General features: G+C 36.0%; 2 protein-coding genes across 9 annotated transcripts in view; one reads left to right on the forward strand and one right to left on the reverse strand.

The window, feature by feature from the left end:
- LOC133534439 (putative peptidyl-prolyl cis-trans isomerase dodo) overlaps positions 1-19361 on the reverse strand; it is a 380955-nt gene that overhangs the window by 91327 nt on the left and 270267 nt on the right. The gene's annotated exons all lie outside the window — the stretch shown is intronic.
- LOC133534428 (phosphatidylinositol-binding clathrin assembly protein LAP) overlaps positions 1-19361 on the forward strand; it is a 49656-nt gene that overhangs the window by 19641 nt on the left and 10654 nt on the right. For 7 of the 8 annotated variants that reach the window (XM_061873539.1, XM_061873540.1, XM_061873541.1 and 4 more), the window contains exons 3-11: positions 3254-3329; positions 7820-7840; positions 10349-10451; positions 10611-10778; positions 11477-11615; positions 11750-11895; positions 12791-12968; positions 17570-17753; positions 19045-19176. In XM_061873539.1, the coding sequence (XP_061729523.1) occupies positions 3254-3329; positions 7820-7840; positions 10349-10451; positions 10611-10778; positions 11477-11615; positions 11750-11895; positions 12791-12968; positions 17570-17753; positions 19045-19176 (1147 nt within the window). The remainder of the gene's footprint in view (positions 1-3253; positions 3330-7819; positions 7841-10348; positions 10452-10610; positions 10779-11476; positions 11616-11749; positions 11896-12790; positions 12969-17569; positions 17754-19044; positions 19177-19361) is intronic. The other variant, XM_061873538.1, reaches the window with a different exon arrangement.

Raw genomic sequence — 19361 nt, forward strand, 5'->3', positions numbered from 1 at the left:
GCTGTCTATAAACTTATAATGAATAATAATTACTTATTTAACTATTATTGACTTTTACGATAGATACATTCATTATGAATAAGTACTATTATATTAATTAGGTACTATAATTTCATTATGATTATTTATGGGAGTGCACTGCACAAGCGTTCTTTAAGGCGGGCCGCTAGTGCGGGTTAGTGAGATGGTGCAAGTAACGCTTTAAATTAACTTATTAGTATAGGTATTGAATCGATTAGTACCTAGGTAATTATATTATTCAAATGCATAGTTATATTATAAGCATAATCTTTTTATAACAATCATTATAGGTAATGTCTGAAATAATTAGCTATAACTATTGCGGAGATAAGAGTTACGCCCCCTTCTGTCGTGTTATAATTATCAAATCTATAAGCTATTCAATACCTATGCATAATTATTATCAGATCACAATTTTAAGCCTCTATTTTTAAAAATAACCTCGATTACAATTTGTATGGGTCAAGTCATGTATGCATTTGCAAAATGCCAAAAGCAATAAAAATATTTTTCTGAAGTTTACATGATTACGTAAAAAAAAAAAACTGGCTGCAAGCGATACCTTCATAATAAATTTGACGAATTATTTCACAACACACGGTAACGGCCGTGTAGGTGTATCACAGCGTTAACAACATTTTAATTGGCCCTAAATGATTTAAAGGAGGGCTAAATAAACACCACTGACGGATAAATTATTTGATAACATTTTTCATTGTTAATAATGTCTTAATCTCTAAAAATCACACGCATGGATGTCATCACGCTTATTATTATCTGATAGAAGATAATATTTAGGGCAGGTTTAATGCCACTATCTACACTTGAAACTTTAATACAAGTTTAGTTTTTACCATTTTTTTTTCTTCTTTATTTGTGACATTGTCTATGAAAAGGGACCTTATTGTCGATGGCGCCTTTTCATAGATAATGTCACATTTTTCAATATTTTGGGGAGAATCCTACATCTGTGTAAGTCGACCTAACCCCAAACTAAGCAAAGCTTATACTACTACAGGTACTAGGACTAGGCGACGATATACACACTTATATAGATACATATTTTTTTTACAATGTGAATAAGAATTTATTTACAATAACAATATACATAATGGATATATACAGAGGATTACTGTAATTAGCTTATATCTAAAATAGGCCCTTGAGGCATTGTACCAAGGAAGCTGGCGGCATTTCCTCGTTGTATCGCAATACTGATACGTTGTGCGAGGAAGCCGCCAGCTCTTCGGTCACCAGTTACGTCAACCAAACGTTTTGCGATTTATACATACTTATATACATAAATAACATCCATAACTCAGGAACAAAATACTCGTGATGATCACACTAATAAATGGGCATTTATTATTACCAGGATTCGAACCCGGACCTCCTGCTTTGTAGGCAGGGTCACTACCGACTTCGCTAGGAGGCCGTTGTCGGGCCAATCCATAAATAAAGATTTCACATGTACAGCTTTGTTATTTTGTAACTCTTGCTTTTGAAAAGCGGCTGATGACCAGCAATCAAACGACACCCATTAACAAGTTGTATTGATGAAATCAGCGTTTAAACCTGCCTGCTTAAATTTAGCCTTGAGTCGGTTGAAGCGCTACGGCTGCTTTGAAGAAAACAGCTGTGTTTATGTTATATGTATGTATATATATAATGTATGACGTTGACGAATAGGTTACGAAAGTAGTAGCCAACAAAATAGGTTAAACACGCTCAAATCGAAACGCACAGGCGTCCCAATGTTTTCAATATTTGTCGACGTAGTAGGCTTGACTCAATAATGTAATATATGTTACCAATGTTACCACGTATAAGTCTTTCAAGTACCATCAGTCCCTATTTAAATAACATACACCGTGTAAAGAATTCTATTCAAACCTAAAACGTCCCGAAGTAATTCAAGCACTTGTTCTTATCAGATAACATACGAAATTAAACAAGAATGCAATGTAATTATTTTCTACACTTATATCGATGAATAACTGTTCATAAATCCATGTGAGCGTGGTTGAGAATGTAATTACAAAGGCTTAGAGAAGTTTCGAAAAATTGCTCTTTTTGTACACTGCGGTGCGATGTGTCTGTCGATTGAAACAGTTGTATCAATAACATAACGCCTCACTCATGGCTATTGATGGCGTGACATTGTCTACTTGAAGATAATGATATCCTTGTCCATATCAATGAGAACTTTACAGAGCGCGGTGGACAGTATACACCAGGGGTCACCAATTAGTTTCTTCAGAGGTCCGGATTTTAAAATAAAACAACAATCGCGGTCCGTTTCCACATGAGTTTTTTACATAAGCAAATATATCCCCTTATTCATAAACGTGTACTAAAGTTACGATGCCGCTAATAATCGTTTGTCCCTTTCCGACGTATTAGTATGATGAAAAGGGACAAACGATTGTTAGCGGCATCGTAACTTTAGTACACGTTTATGAATAAAGGGGATAGTGTACAGTAGCCTAACCATGAATTCGCTGTTGACATTTACGTTAGCAACAGCGTGACGAGCTCATCGCGTTCCCTCTTAATCGCACCAATACATCAGTGCGAGTGAGATGGACTGCGATCGAGTTTACTATACGCTCTCGCCAACGTAAATGTCAAGTGTCAAGTTGTAAACTCATGGTACGGCTACAGAAGTAACAAGGAAGTTTACTACACATCAATGTGAAAATAATGCCCTAAACAATTTGTTTAAAGTTTGGAGTAAAGTTGGTACAAGCTATTGATTGAGATGTTCATCAGTAAGTTGAAATCGAAATTTGTTTTATGAAGTTCATCTTCGAAAATTCTGCTTCACAAATCTATGTTGACCCAAACATAGTAGGAAGTTTTAAGGCATTTCTTTAAATTCTTGGTATTTATTACACACAATTTTTATCCAGAACTCTTCACAAGGAACTTCCGTATTTTATCTACTAGTAGTGAGGTGGTAACTAGTGGGAATAATCGATAGATAACACAAATTATGTAGGTAAAACAGCAATTTTTAGGGTTCCTTTTGTACCTTTTTGGTACCTAAAAATGTAGCGTATAGGTGGCGAGGCGTCCATACAACTGAATCGCCACCGGCTTGCCTGTATTGAGACAATTGAGAACCTTACTCTACAGGTTTCCAAGAAAAACAAGCGAAATTAACTCCGGCTTGTCCAGCAGGAGGAAAGTAAAAACAATTTTTATTGACATTATTTTTCTTTTGTTGCAGAGGTTCACACAATACCTAGCATCAAGTAATTCAACATTTCAACTAAGTAATTTTCTAGATAAAAGCGGAGTTCAAGGTATGTATCTGTGTTCTTAGAATTATATAGAACTTAAATACTCACAATGTTAATTATCAATAAATATCTACTCGTAATTGATTGGAAAATATCAAACTAAAAAACTGCAAATAAAATGACATTTTATCTAATTTTACTCTAGTTATTTAATAAGGATTTTGTAAATTTTAAATGTATAAACGTTATCGCTTTGTAATCCACAAACTAAGAGTTGCTTGCCCTGTATCAACACAGGGTAGTTGACTTCCTGTTCCACCGGATATGAATGCACCCTGTATCGTATACGATCGGTTTGTTATCTCCCTTTAGAGTTCAATGTTACATTTTATGCAGCTGATTTCATATACATCAAAATTTTACAAACTACTTTGTATTCGAGTCTGCAGAAATTCGTTTTTATCTTACTGTTTTTTTTTACGACTATTCTTTGTATCATATATCACATAGCCCAAATTCAAATAGTATACAGTACACGTTAATGATTTTGCGTATACACATTTTTCGCCTTATTACTACAATAAAAAAAGTTTCATGAGATGAGAAGAAACGTTTCCTTGACTGTAACATACAAACGTCAGTTGGTTCCACATCAGAATCGTCCGTGTGGTTAAAGATGACAGCTACACATAAAAAAAAAGCGGCCAAGTGCGAGTCGGACTCGCCCAAGAAGGGTTCCTTTATGACGTATTAAAAAAACTACTTAAACTACTAGATCTCGTTCAACATTTTACCACTTTGGACACACATTTTACCACTTTGGTAGTGTCTCTCGCGCAAACTATTCACTTTAGAAAAAAATTATATTAGGAACCTAAATATCATTTTTGAAGACCTATCCATAGATACCCCACACGAATGGGTTTGACGAAAAAAAAAATTTTTTTTAATTTTATGACGTATTAAAAAAACTACTCACTAGATCTCGTTCAAACCAATTTTCGTTAGAAGTTTGCATCGTAATGTATATCATATATTTTTTTTAGATTTTTCATTCTGTTATTTTAGAAGTTACGGGGGGGGGGGGGGACACATTTTACCACTTTGGAAGTGTCTCTCGCGCAAACTATTCATTTTAGAAAAAAATGATATTAGAAACCTCAATATCATTTTTGAAGACCTATCCATAGATACCCCACACGTATGGGTTTGATGAAAAAAGATTTTTTGAGTTTCAGTTCTAAGTATGGGGAACCCCCAAAATTTATTGTTTTTTTTTCTATTTTTGTGTGAAAATCTTAATGCGGTTCATAGAATACATCCACTTACTAAGTTTGAACAGTACCGCTCTTATAGTTTCGGAAAAAAGTGGCTGTGACAGAATCGGACAGACAGACGGACATGACGAATCTATAAGGGTTCCGTTTTTTGCCATTTGGCTACGGAACCCTAAAAACGTAATAATCCATGAATATCCAGAAGGTGGTGACTTATTAATATTGCAAATTTCTCGTGTTTGCGACAATTGCGACTCATTTAATACTTAACTAAAATTGCAATATTAACAATAGTCTACCTCACAGCCCTTTGCTATGCGTGGAAAATCGGGGAAATCCTATTACGCGGACGCGTATCGTGTATGCAACGTAGGAGGGATTTGTACGCAGGCATGCGTTTTAATTTATCGTCTAGTCCGTCTAGCGCCACTAAACCGGCACACCATAAACATTGTACATATTCTCAAAGCATAATACTGACCCCCAGCCCTATTCACCTTAAAATATTTCAGCTAAGTCCAACTCTGTTTATATTTGCGTTGAAAAAAGTTAAGACGTGATTTGATAGCCAGGAAATGCTCATCAACTTTGTTAAACTCAGCCTTTATTTTTAGAATAAAGTCGACAAGTCTATTACAGTAAAGTATTATATAATTGTCGACTCTGCACGATAAACATGTATGTAGACACGTATAACTATTTCTATTCTATAATATTGCAGTAGGCTTTAACGACCAGTGGTTTTTCTTTTGTTTATGACAAAATGAGTAGCATTATCCGTGATTTGAAATAAAATTTCGGGCAAAATAAAATAGAATACATAAAATTTCATGTCATATAAAAAGGAAAAGGCATTTTTCTTTTTCTGTTGTGAATTTTATTTTGTACTCGTGTAAAAAACCATTAAACACACTCAAGAGATTTTATCACACTCCGATACCGCAACGCCGTCTGCGATCTTAATAAACCAGAGCTCAATTATCGGTTCATATCCCTTGAGTCATAGATCCATGATACCTGCAGGAAGGCTGACCTCAAGTTCGTTGACTCGATCTAACCTCGCATAGTTCATGATTCTTTTTGACAGGCATTGTAAACAGCGCGCACGTAGCTGGAATAGTGTTTATATAGTCTTTGTTTCGTGTAGTTTTGGATAGTTTGATCATGTTAGGCACTGAGCGCCGGGCTTAATCTTTTCATAAGCGCACGTAAAATAAGTTTATGGCAAAAATTTAATTTTTGGTAGTAGCTTTTGTCGCTGGCTGTACTTTTCTTTCCACAGGCAACTAATACTCATCGCGACCTAACAACCTCAAACACAATTAGTTTGCGTTGTTTTATCACAAAGTTCCCATGGCCAACTACTGTCTACATCATCAGATCAGCTCCATGTCATCATAATATTGCATTGTCATCCGATTTACATATGTATGCAAAATTTCAGCTCAATCGGAAATCGGGAAGTGAGTCAAATGATGCTTCCAATAATTTTGCTTGCAAAATAACAGAGCATACATACTGGGCAAGTTAAATAAAAGTTTGATAAAACCTAATTAGGAAACATGATTTTATTGATATTGTTCTTAAAATGGCATTTTACACTTGTTTTCCTTTTTACTTATTACCCAATTAATGGGCAAATGGAAGAATTTCATGGTACTCATCTATTTCATATTTAAATTATTTATGGAAATTTTAACAGCGTGTTTAATTAAACATCGACCACGATAGGTATAGTAGGTATGTAGCTAAATACATCTGTTGCAATAAAAATGGGCAGTTGCTGATAAACCTGGTTAATTGATAATGCAGGTTAGGTTTCGCATTACCAACAAATGGCTTCATTATTCGATATCCTTGGATATTGTAGTCATAACAACGTCTATTTAATAAATTATTTTTTAACAAGCAGAAACGTCTGCGAACGATGCTATTAAGCTTAGAATAAATTTAAATGTGGAAAAATTACTGTCTTGGGTGAGACTCGAACTCACGGCCTCTGGATCGATACTCTAGCGCTCTGCCATCTGAGCCACCAAGACCTCATCCATAGGCAGCAAATGTTCCACCATATGAGTCTAGGGGACCCTAGCGACATCTACCGTAAGAACGTTACACTTCTTAGACGGCTACCGGAGTTCCAAGTCATATTGGAAATTCACCAGTAACGATGTGCTACCCATACTAAATTAATTCTGCTACGTTTCTGCTTGTTGAAAATTAATTTTGTAATCGCTAGGGTCCCCGAGACTCATATGGTGGAACATTTGCGGCCTATGGATGAGGTCTTGGTGGCTCAGATGGCAGAGCGCTGGAGTATAAGTCTATTTAATACATTGATTTTTCTGACGCACAAATTTAGATCTCTACAATGTACAGAAACTTGTTTTTTGTCAATGTTTATGAATGTCATTTTATTTGCAAGTTACATTTACTTACAGCCTCTTTTTATATTTTAAGCTACGAATTTTACGAAGGTACCGAATGAATTGTAAATGTAACATTAAACCAAGCTGGAATACCTACTGTAAATTGTCATCTACACGCACGGCCTCACTAATGATTATATCTATGCAAGAGAATGTGATTATATAAAAATTCATTATCTTGTCATTAATTGTAATTAGCATGTCTAGATGAGTATATATACCTGTTACTATTATTACCTATGCAAGCATAAATAATGAGTATACAATACGTTACATGTTAAACCGCATGCAATACGAGTAGACTCTTAATTATCGTTCCCATAATTTCTGTAAGTATGAAATTAATTAGGTAGGTAATTGAAAAATAAAATAATATCTACTCTTGCTAAAACGTACAGTTCTACAGTGCCGTAGTTATGGGGAGTCAGACATATCCGTTTGTCAAGTTGCTAATTTGGTTATGACTATTGAGTCCTGTTACATGACTAGTAAGTTGTAAGATTTGATTGATTTAGAAATAGGCCAGTGGGAATCAAGGTCTAGACACGCCACAAGCTATAATTAGGTCTATATTTAAATACCTAAGTCTTATTAATTAGTGAACAAGTTATTCACTAAAAGTTTAGTCAACACAGAACATTTTATATTTGAGTAGGTATCTGTTTTTATTTTAAGCAATACATTAGTTTCTCCCACACTTTCATGTCGTCATTTGGAGAAATCATCATTAGTTTTTAAGTATTTTTTGAAAGGTATAATATCTTCTATTCTAACTGATATGATATACTGTACATTACCACATGTGTTTAACCGAATATTTTTTTACTTTCCTATCGCTTATGGAAAGGCGCGGCCGGTGCGCGGATCGGTAAGTTACAGGATGGCCGATTTTCGTGTCTGTCTGCTTTCCTTGTATGTCAGTAGTGTGAGTAGAGAGAAATCGCTTACGGAGACTGCTTGTTTTTGCACCAAAAGCACGCTCCACGAATCAAAGTCCAACATTAAATATTGTTTTCGTTAATTGACTAAAAGTCTTCATTAAGTAAGAAAAACCGAAAAAGTTTGATATTCAAATCAATTTTCGAAACATTGAATTAATAAAGAGTCGACGGTACTTGAACCTTGCGTTAATTGACATCCAATCATGATAATAAATGACAAGGTTCTTCAATTTCATAAATAACTGCGAAAGGAGGGAATCCTGTACCTATATTTCAGAGAATTATTAAAAATCCTTGTGGCAACATAGTAAACGCTTACTTTGTATTTGTTTGTAGGCATGTATGTTTTTGCTGTTTATCTTGGGTACGGCATCACAAGAAAGACTGATACCGATCAATTGGGTTATTTTTTTTTTGTTTGTTTTATAAATATCAATCATCGTATAGTATGACGTAGCTTTGGATTCACGCTTTTTTTTTGCACTGTTCTGTTTTATTCGTGTAACATTTAAGATAACAACTATGACCATTTATTGTTTAATTGTTTTTACAGTTATAATTTTAATTAAACATGCATGTTGATTATTAAGTTATTAAGAGTAAATAGTAGTTTATGTGACTGCTACATAATAAAAGGCATTAAAGTACACGACTGTGGGTTTAAGAATCGAACGAAGTGAGTTTCTTAAAAAGATCACACGAGTGTTTTAATGCCTAATTATGTACAGTTACATACACTATTCTATCTAAACACATATTATAAACTTTCTATGAAATATTTACTAACCCAAATTACAGCCTCCGTTGGGGCATCGTTGCCAAATCGTTGCTCTCTTGGTGGAACTCGCGGGTATATGGTGGCGTCACCGAAATATTTTTATCGCTTATTTTACACGAAACTTTTGCTATAGTTAACTTAAAAAACAACAAAACATATTCGTTTTATACTTAAAACTAATTAAAAGATAACCTGTACGTCAAATGGCGGTACTTAAATGAAAACTTTTTTCACGCATGTAGTTTTTTTTAAATTCAGAGACAAACTAGAGCCGGGGACCTATTTCCGTATCATTCGAGACAAACTAACATGCGAGATATGTCGAAATTGTATGCAATTGACATTTCATTTCGAACAAATAGGCATCTCAACTGATATTAGAATATAGGTCAAATCGAATTGCTTTTTTTTTTCAGAGATGTTCCAAATTTGAATGCATAACCAAATCAATTTTGATGTAGTTATAAAGCGATAGCTACATTATCACAGATAAGAAATTTGTTGTAACAAAACAGTTTATCGTAATGTTGGCCATTTATTACAGATTTTGAAGGCATCATAGAGGGTTTTATGATATGTGTGTAGATAAAATATATTAATTCATCTAATTAAGAATAACTTTATCAATATGTGTTTATACATAGCAAACTTGAAGATACCCACTTTTTAGTGATCAATAAATAGCAATAAAATATAGTTTAACGGCATCATCGGAATAATTATGACTTATTGATATTGATAAGAGTCCCATTGGCTCAAGTATATTATTTGATTAACCTTGTTTTGCACTCACCAAGCTGTACCTATATCACCTTGTCATTGCACTACAGTTGATGCACATTGCACTAAGTTTGATCGCACATATTACTTTTCGTTTTGCATTTGGTATACGTTATCCGTTTATTATTTTCGTGTTACCATATCTATGCTGTAACTGTTCTAATTAAAGATAGCTAAGTCATTGCAACTTGCAGGCAATAGTTTTAATAGGCAATACTAAATTTCCTCTAAAATGTATATGTTTTCGACGAACGTAAATCTACTCACTTGGACAGCTTCCAATAAAATATTGTTAAACACGTAAATTGGCAATGACTTTGTTTCTTTTTATACGTCATATCATATGCGTAGAATGCACAATATGAGACACGTTAGTTACGACTAATTTGTGTTTGACACGTGGTTTTATACATTTGATTTTATAATACGTAAGGGTAGTAATTATACAATCTGGAGGTATGTTTTTAACATTAATTTTATTCGGGTTGGTGAAATATCAAAAGTATAAAAGCAATTGCCAGTCACAAATAGAAATAAGTTACCAGTGTAAGACTGTATACAAAAAAAACAAAAAAAAAAACATATTTGTAGTGCTGGCCAAGTTTTACGACATTCAAATAAAAGACGCTGTATGAATAGGTATGTGTAAAGGCGGGAATCCACCAGTGTGTGGCACTAGCATTTTTGTACTGAATATGCTTGTGCCACACAGTGCTGCACACTGGTGGAATCCCGCCTTTATATTAAAATACAGCGCCTATTATATCATGCATGTAACTATCATATAATATATGTTTGCTCTGCCGCAGATGTGCTTTGAATGTATAGAGTAATTACTTGTCGAGTTGATTTAAATAAAGATGTTATTTTTATGCAGGCTATGACATGTCGCCATTCATCCGGCGTTATGCCAAGTACATGAATGAGAAGGCTCTGTCGTACCGAACGGTCGCTTTTGACTTCTGCAAAGTCAAAAGGGGGTAAGTAATAAATTATTACTTCTGTACGTTAAAGCATACAATTTTGTGAAGTCGTTACTTCCGGCTTCCTTTTTTATCCATCTAAGCTTTGAACACGATCTACACTCATTCCTAATTTATTATAAAACATTTGAATACATAAGAATTTGAACGTTCCAGGAAAGAGGAAGGCTCTCTCCGTATGATGAACGCGGAGAAGCTGCTAAAAACGTTGCCAGTCCTACAGGCACAGCTGGACGCGCTGCTGGAGTTCGACTGCAACGCCAACGACCTCACCAACGGGGTTATCAACATGTGTTTCATGCTGCTCTTCAGAGATCTCATCAGGTAACGTTGCCAGTCCTGCAGACACAGCTGGACGCGCTGCTGGAGTTCGACTGCAACGCCAACGACCTCACCAACGGAGTCATCAACATGTGCTTCATGCTGCTCTTCGGAGATCTCATCAGGTAACGTTGCCCGTCCTGCAGATACAGCTGGACGCGCTGCTGGAGTTCGACTGCAACGCTAACAACCTCACCAATGGGATCATCAATATGTGCTTCATGATGCTTCCGTCATTAACATTGTGCTTGATTTTGTTCTTTAGGTGTTTTCCGGGAACACTAGTTTTTATAAACTCTCGCGAAGTTTGGTTTTCATATAAAGTCTGATAAGTGGTCTTTGCTTATAATGACATATCGCTTACTATGAACTATTAATCCTATTTTTATGGAATTATGACCGGGTATACTGACATCTTCGCTGGTTTTCGTTACCGTACCTAACATTGTCCTGCGAAGAGTTAGATGCGTGTGTGGCTCATTGGTAGTTTTAGTTTTGATTCTCAGTGACAGTTGATATTGAACATATGGCTAATAAAACTCATTTCTTGCGAATAACTTTGGGATTCATTGGGAAAACTTAACCAAAATAGAAAGTTGATCAACTGTCACTTCCCTTCGACGTCATATAAGCGGATTCTACTGTATGTTAAATTGTTGTGAAGTCGATACATTTTGATTAAAGGTTATTTTCTATTACAGATTGTTTGCATGCTACAACGATGGCATCATCAACCTACTGGAGAAATACTTCGACATGAACAAGAAAAACTGCCGCGACGCTCTCGACCTCTATAAGAAGTTCCTTATCAGAATGGATAGGGTCGGAGAGTTCCTTAAGGTCTCATTTTCTCTTCATGTCATATGTTACCTTGTTATTTTCTTCTCTTAGAAGTAACAATCTCAATCAACGTATCGATTTTTATCTCAAAATTGTTATTTACGGTACAACAACTGTTATGCCATTATTTGCAGGTGGCAGAGAACGTGGGCATAGACAAGGGTGACATTCCGGATCTCACGAAGGCGCCGAGCAGCTTGTTAGACGCGCTCGAGGGACATTTAAACACACTGGAGGGCAAGAAGGGCTCCGCCGCCAACACTCCTACGCAGACCGCCAGGTACAAAATAATTAATTATCTTCTTCCTCGCGTTGTCCCGGCATTTTGCCACGGCTCATGGGATTGACAACTAATCCCAAGATTTGGCGTAGGCACTAATTTTTACGAAAGCGACTGCCATCTGACCTTCCAACCCAGAGGGTAAACTAGGCCTTGTTAGGATTAGTCCGGTTTCCTCACGATGTTTTCCTTCACCGAAAAGCGACTGGTAAATATCAAATGATATTTCGTACTTAAGTTCCGAAAAACTCATTGGTACGAGCCGGGGTTTGAACCCGCGACCTCCGGATTGCAAATCGCACGCTCTTACCGCTAGGCCACCAGCGCTTCACACGCACAAAATAATTAATTATATCAAAGGTAAATTGGATGATCTGTAATATTTATAAGCCACCAAAAGTAGTACTATGACGATAAATTATTGAAAAGGGTAATGTACACTCAAGAGTAAAGAAAGATTGTAGTTACTAAATACCATCAATGTGGAAGGGAGAGCCTGGCGGCTATGGTACATTAGTAATTTAACATATTTACCTATGTCACAGATGTTCATATTAGGTATGCCAAGTCGAGTGCAATTTTTGTTTCTAGTTTCCCACACATTTCGCATATAGCCTCAATCACGTTTATATTGACAATGTTAAAATTGTAAATATGGCCTTTATCATATAGGCTGTTCTCATAATACATCTGCAAAACAATTCGTTATCGATCATTTCCTTTTCCAATATAGAATCTTCTAGAGACCTAGCCAAGTTGACAATCGTTTGCGCCGTAGCGAACGAAACGCTATCTGTCGCTCTTGTCACACTAATAAAGAGTGACAGAGACAGATAGCGCAAACGATTGTCATCTTAGCTATTGACCTGGCTGACCTTATCCTTTTTTTTTCAAGTGCCCAAAAGAACGTGGCCTCCGTTATGGGAGCGCTATCATCCACGTCCTCATCGTTCGGCAATGTAGCGGCCTCGTCGCGACTCGACAAGGCATCTAACGGCGCCGGCCTCTTCATAGACGACCCGCTGGCCCAGCAAGCGCTAGCTGAAGAAGAAGCCGCAATGAATCAATACAAGGTAACGAAGGAATCAAGTTCGTTGAGCCCTCGACGAGGCTTATAACGGCATGGACTCTTGATCATTGACCTGCTTCTCCAGCAGCTGAGCTGAGGAGGCAGTCATAAGTCAGTACAAGGTAACGCAGGAATCAAAGCTTGCAAAGCCGCCGACAAGGCCACTAAAGGCGTTAGACTCTTCAAAGACGAGTCGCTGGCACAGCAGGCGCTTTCAGAGGAGGAATAAACCGGCCATGAATCAGTGCAGGCAAATATAGATTGATTAAGATGTGAAAAAATCTAAGACAATTTCGTGCTTCGAATTTGACAGGTAAACGAGATGGCGCTGTACAGCTCCATACATTTCACGGTAACTCTGATTGTCAAAGTTGACTTGCTTTTCAACCGCAAAATATATGGTGCAGTACAGCGCCGTCTATTTTGGATGTCTAAGGGGCACGTTTTTTTCTTAGACTTTACCTCTATTGGAACGAGGTAACAAAAGTTTTAAATTTGTAAGTAGTGGGAGCAATGTCTTCTAGGCATCGACTAGGCCTCCAACATCGTTGGCCTCTTTCATACGATGAGAGACGACTCGCTGGCCCAGCAGGCGAAGTCTGAGGAAGAAGCCGCTATGAATCAGTACAGTCAAGTGTAAAAATAGGCGTCCATACAACTTACTCAAAAATATGTCCCATAACTCTTAATTCACCGACATAAGAGCTATAAGGAAATATTGAACAACTTGTGTGCACCCCTATTTTATTAGCTTTTATTTAACTTGCAATGTACTTAGTTGGGTCATAAGTTCTGTCAAAAAAGCTTTGACTGGTAAAAAAGCTATACAATGTGTTTGTTTTTGTATAGTGGAGCCGTTAACCACGTATAGTACGATGAATTGTATCGAAAAATCACCTCCCATACCTATGTTATTTCTCAACCATTTTAAAACTGCACCCTTTCAAAGTTTTATGGTGCCATACACTATTGCACTTGGTTAATGTACCATTATCTGCCCATTTACCTATCGCACATTTAAAAAATAATAATCATTCAATAGCTTATGAATTAGGGCATAAATTTGAAGCATAAATGTCATCAATAATTTTCCACAATTACTCGATAATTAATAACAAATATAAAAATCGTCTTCAAAAATTTACTTTTTTTTGAAAACGAGGTCGTTGACCAGTAATTTTTTTATTGTTAAATGATAGCACAGGACTTCAGCTAAACGTTGACATCAAAATGATAGCCCTAGTTAAAACATTTCACAAGTTACACGAGTCCAAAGAAGACCTTCTGTAATGTGCGTCGAACTAAGTTGCTTTAGTTCCAAATGATAATCGGGCGGCGGGAAATTATTCTTTAGAACTAAGCCAGCACAAGAAAGTAAAACGGCGGCATCATAGTGATTACAGTCTTTTCACGACTCGAATGTGTTTAAGTTTTCGAATGGTACTGGCCTTTTCATAAGCGACCTGCTGACCTAATTGGCGCAGGCTGTGTAGGAGTCTGCTATGAACCTCTATAAAAGTCACCGTTTGTACGAGTACTATAAAAATATGTGGCCGTCCATGCGCCTAAAGGGTCCTTATGGCAGGTATTGATTTAAGTATAGATCCGAAATCTACGCTAAATGAGCTATCTAATACAAAAAAAATCATGAGTCATGACCCTAAGTCTCATTCAAAGAAGATTGAAACTAATTTTAAGTATGTTCCCATTGGAAGTTACAGAGATGATAATTGATTATGTATCTCAAGGTGTTATTCTTTGAAATTAAGTTAGGGTTTATTTAATTTGACTTCCAGGTCGTGGAAAATCTGCCTTTGATTAGAGCAAGTCGCTTATAAGAACGAAATTAAGAAAAAATAAATTTTCGGACTGTTCTTTAATATGTTGTAGTTTGAACCATAGTATTTATTTGGATATATTGGAATTCACATCTTAGGATAGAAATAAAACTACAAGGTTTACAAAATACGTTTTTTTTTTAAATTAAAATGTCATAATGATTATATTTTTCATCTTCCTCTATAACAATAACATTTTTTTGTACAGTGACTTCTAAATTATGTATAATCAATCTATAGAAGTGTCACGAAAGCGTTATTATTATTCTACAAGTTTTATTTTTCTAGTTATAAACGATTTGAGTTACATAAAAATCACAAATTCAATCCCATACATTTGGGAAAAGGGTCCTTATGGCTAATCATAGGCAAAAATTGTTGATATTTACAGTATAGCACTATATTAACACTATTTATTTACTAATCTTGTATTAAAACATAATACCGAAGAAAAAGTGTAATCATAAGTTTACTCAAAATCTTTATTAATACAAATTATATTCAAATGATCATAAGAGTAATTCTCATAAACGTTGTTAAATGATTCACACAGAACTGAGTTATCCCGGAAGCGAACTAGTGTCCGATCGAAGGTTCGGTTTCGACCATTTTTGGCCAAAAATTATGTTTCGGCTGTAGTTTCGGTTTCGGCCAAATATCGGCAAGCCTTTCGGCTGAGCCGAAACTTATGAAATGGTACTTCGTTAGTACGAAGTACCATTCCGTATGTTCAGTACTGTGTGAAACTAAACTATGTGACAAAGACAAAAAGTTGGGGAACAACTAGGACAACAAAATTAATATACTGATTTATGGTTACAGTAATTAATAATGCACAATTTCCCTAATGAACGCGCCACTAGACTGTCGACGCAGTCTTAATATATGTATAAAAGCGGTCTTATGACATTTTTCCAACGATTTTAACAAGTCTACAAAAGGTTCGGTTTCGGCCGAAATTGGAGCCAAAGCCAAACCTTCGGTTTCGGCAAAAAAACATGTTTCGGTCGGACACTAAAACGAACACATTTGCACCACCAATGAGTAACCACTAAGAGGCTAGTCATGAATTACATAAGAACAGCGCGTGAAGAGTGCGGCAAGCGAATTGTCGCGTGTAGGGGAGACGGTGATATCGGCGGTAAATGACAAAGGAAGTACGGCTACGTTTTGCCACGCCGTCGCCAAGTGAGAGATTTGCCGTCAGCGAAAAATTTTTGTACCTACCCGTAAAATAAAGTATACCTATGTATATACATATATGTATATGTATTAATGTATATACATTAAACATGCTTATAAGAAACAGTTACAACTACATTTTACTAAACAATTTTTATCAACAGATTTTAATATAGAGATACTCAACGTACACTAGTGAAGTACAGAGCTACAAATACACGTCTATCTGTATATTTTACTATTTTGTATACAACAAAAAAACGATAATTTTGAAGCATTTTACAAAAACGTCAATGTCTCCGTAACTAGAAACTGCCATAAAGACCCTTTTCTTATGGACGGTCACATATTCGTAAAACTACGGATTATTACTGTATCAGAGAAGAGGACTCATTTATTTATTTATTAATTATTCATAAGAACGGTTTACACCTATTACACTTGCTACTATGCTAATTGTGGAATGTATTGTCTCCCGGTAAACCTAGTGTGGGTTACTAATGAACATATCAGACAGACGCACCAAAATATAAGATGGCCAACACAACATGTAAAAATCGACCATATATTTTCACGTGGCGTATATTTCAGGTGCATTTATTACAAGGGGAGGAATGGACGGGCGAGGAAGACCTTTCCGTCATTATAGTAAGATATGGGCATAGTTGTGGTTATGGGACGAGTGAAATGTTACTGCGATTGTATCATTTGTTATTGTGTGTATTATTTCAGCAATTTACGTTTATTTATATAATTTATGTATGTAATTTATTTTTAATATTGTATTGTGAAGGGACGGTCAGTTCAATATGCAATTAGAATTGTTTTAACATCACGATTCTATAGACCAGTGGTGGGCAAACTTTCTTCAAGGGGGGGGGGGGGGGCAGAAAGTTTAAGACATTTTAGAGGGCCAGAATTGCAGGAAAAATGCATTTTTTTTATTTCGCGGGTCTTATACAAATTATTTCGAAGGACCGGAGGCGGGCCGGATAAAAACCTTACTTTGCCCACCACTGCTATAGACTCTAAGAGACACTTTTATTTAATGTGTGGCTTTCGTAAAATCATCAACAATACCTTCTTACTTCCATTCTTAACGTTTATATATGATATTATTTAATAACTTATTTCGCTTATCAAGATATTGAACATGCTCTCACTCTCACTAAATATGTTGTTATTGTTGAGTATATATAAGTATACATATATGTATTTTGTTCTTCATTTCAAAGGTTACATAATTTACTATATATCGTTTTTAAATATTTAATAATATAATATCCCTCGTTCATTTGAGCTTCTGTCTTCCCGGTATACGATTTAGATTTATGTTCGCAAAGAAAATTCATGTTTGCAGGAAACAACGTATATTGGTCTCATATGCCTTGCTTGGGTGTCTGAGCTCCGATCTATTATGTTTCATGACTTCAAATTCCATAAAAACCGCATCGACTCGTGAATCACGTCAAATTTACGTATTTTCTAAACGGCAATATTTTTTTTTATAGTCTGTCCATGTTTTCCTTCTGGTGACGGTACATACCCACAAGAGACCTTCAAAAAGCAGCCGTATTCCTTTCAGAACAAAGTTCAGTCTCCGACGAACGCGGCAAACAACCCGTTCCTCTCGTCCGCACCGCCTGCCAACCAGAACCAGTCCATCGTGGACCTGTTCGGGCCCACGCCGGCGGACGCCGCCAGTGCCGCCAGCAAAGCCTCGGACGACTTGCTGTCGCTCGGCAATCCGTTTGCTGACATGTTTGGAGGTAAGTACAGCTTCCAGGTTTTTCAGTCGGATGTATGTTAAATTCACTTCTTACACATCCTGATTATTGTATTAGGTACACTATTATCCTCTTTTCTGATGTATCATATTCAAAACATTGATCAATGCCGTGCAAAGACACGATTCAGAAAAAAATGGATGTCTTGAAAAAAAATCTGTAGATCTTCCTACCTGGATCTATGGATTTGATCTAAAGATTACAATCTTAATGTGATCATACAAAGTGTTGTAAATATAATTGGATTGTATTTAACTTCTTGTTAATTAATTAATGTCACTCAACTGATAGTAAGAAATGTTTCATAAAAAATAACTAGAGCTGTTTAACTGACTTATACTTGAGTTTATTAATATGACTAGAAAATAATAGATTAGGTATTGTATAGTGTGGGTTCAGGTAGAAACATAATATTATTGAGGCAATATTTGACTGAAATGGCTCCATATTGTTGTTGAGTCATCAAGCTTAAATAATTTGTCTACTTAGCCTCTCTTTTTCTGGAGATTACAAAATTCTTTAAAAGTTCGTCAAATATTGCCTCGCAATAATATAGCACAGTAATATATTGATATCCTTAACACTGTACATAAAGCACATCCCAAGCTTCTGGGGATGGTGACAGCACAATCTTTCTGCCCTAGATATTAATGCAGTCAGTAAAATGTTCGGAGGACTTGATATTATAGTTTTGCAATGAACACAACATAGAGAGAAAAAAACACTTTCAAGTTCCAATGCGTTGTTATGGTTTCCATACATAAAATTGTACTGTATCAAACTACAGTGAAAATACAATATTTAGAAACACAACTGCAGTAGAAACAAAAAAAATGCTGCTGTGTAATATAAAAGTCATGTCGCTCTCACAATCAAGAAAGCATGTCTCTCTACCCCTCGTCTATTAAAATTTACCTAGGTGTTTGGTCTACAGAGTGCAAAGAAATATACACAACATACACTTGCCAAACCCTCGTTTGTGTTAGTCGAATAAAAGTAATAATAATAGATATTTGTTAATAGAGTCAGACCGAGCTACTACTTGGCAAGCGGCGAGCTTGGAAGTGAAATCATAAACGTCAAATTCCTATGAGTATATGACGTTTATTTTGGCATCTCCATATTCTGTCGATGCAAACTCTATGCAGAGCCAGCTTAAACGGACTGTTTCTTGCCAGATACATATTTTTGTATAAACAATGACTGGGCTGGAGAAGCTAAATGAACTCGAATTAGGTGACTGCATTTATATATTGGTTGGGCAACTTTCTAGCGGCCCCACAACCGGCGCCGGTGTGGCCCCAGCAACCGACCAACGGTTTCACGCCGTTCCCGCCGCAGCAGAACAACACTTTCGTCTCTGAGGCTAACTTCTCTAACGTTTTCAATAACACTGATACCACAGGTGAGGCGAATGTAGTTCAGTGTTGCCGTGTGATAGGTAGATAATATAACGGTTAATATTATAATTTTTGTATGAAAAATGGAGACAACATTATTTATTATGAGAAAACGTCACTTTTATCTTATTGAATGATGTAATGTAATATAATAGCCGGACTATTTTAATAGTTACTGTATATTTGTATG

The sequence above is a fragment of the Cydia pomonella genome, chromosome 2 (assembly GCF_033807575.1).
Source record: "Cydia pomonella isolate Wapato2018A chromosome 2, ilCydPomo1, whole genome shotgun sequence".
Classification (NCBI taxonomy): Eukaryota; Metazoa; Arthropoda; class Insecta; order Lepidoptera; family Tortricidae; genus Cydia; species Cydia pomonella.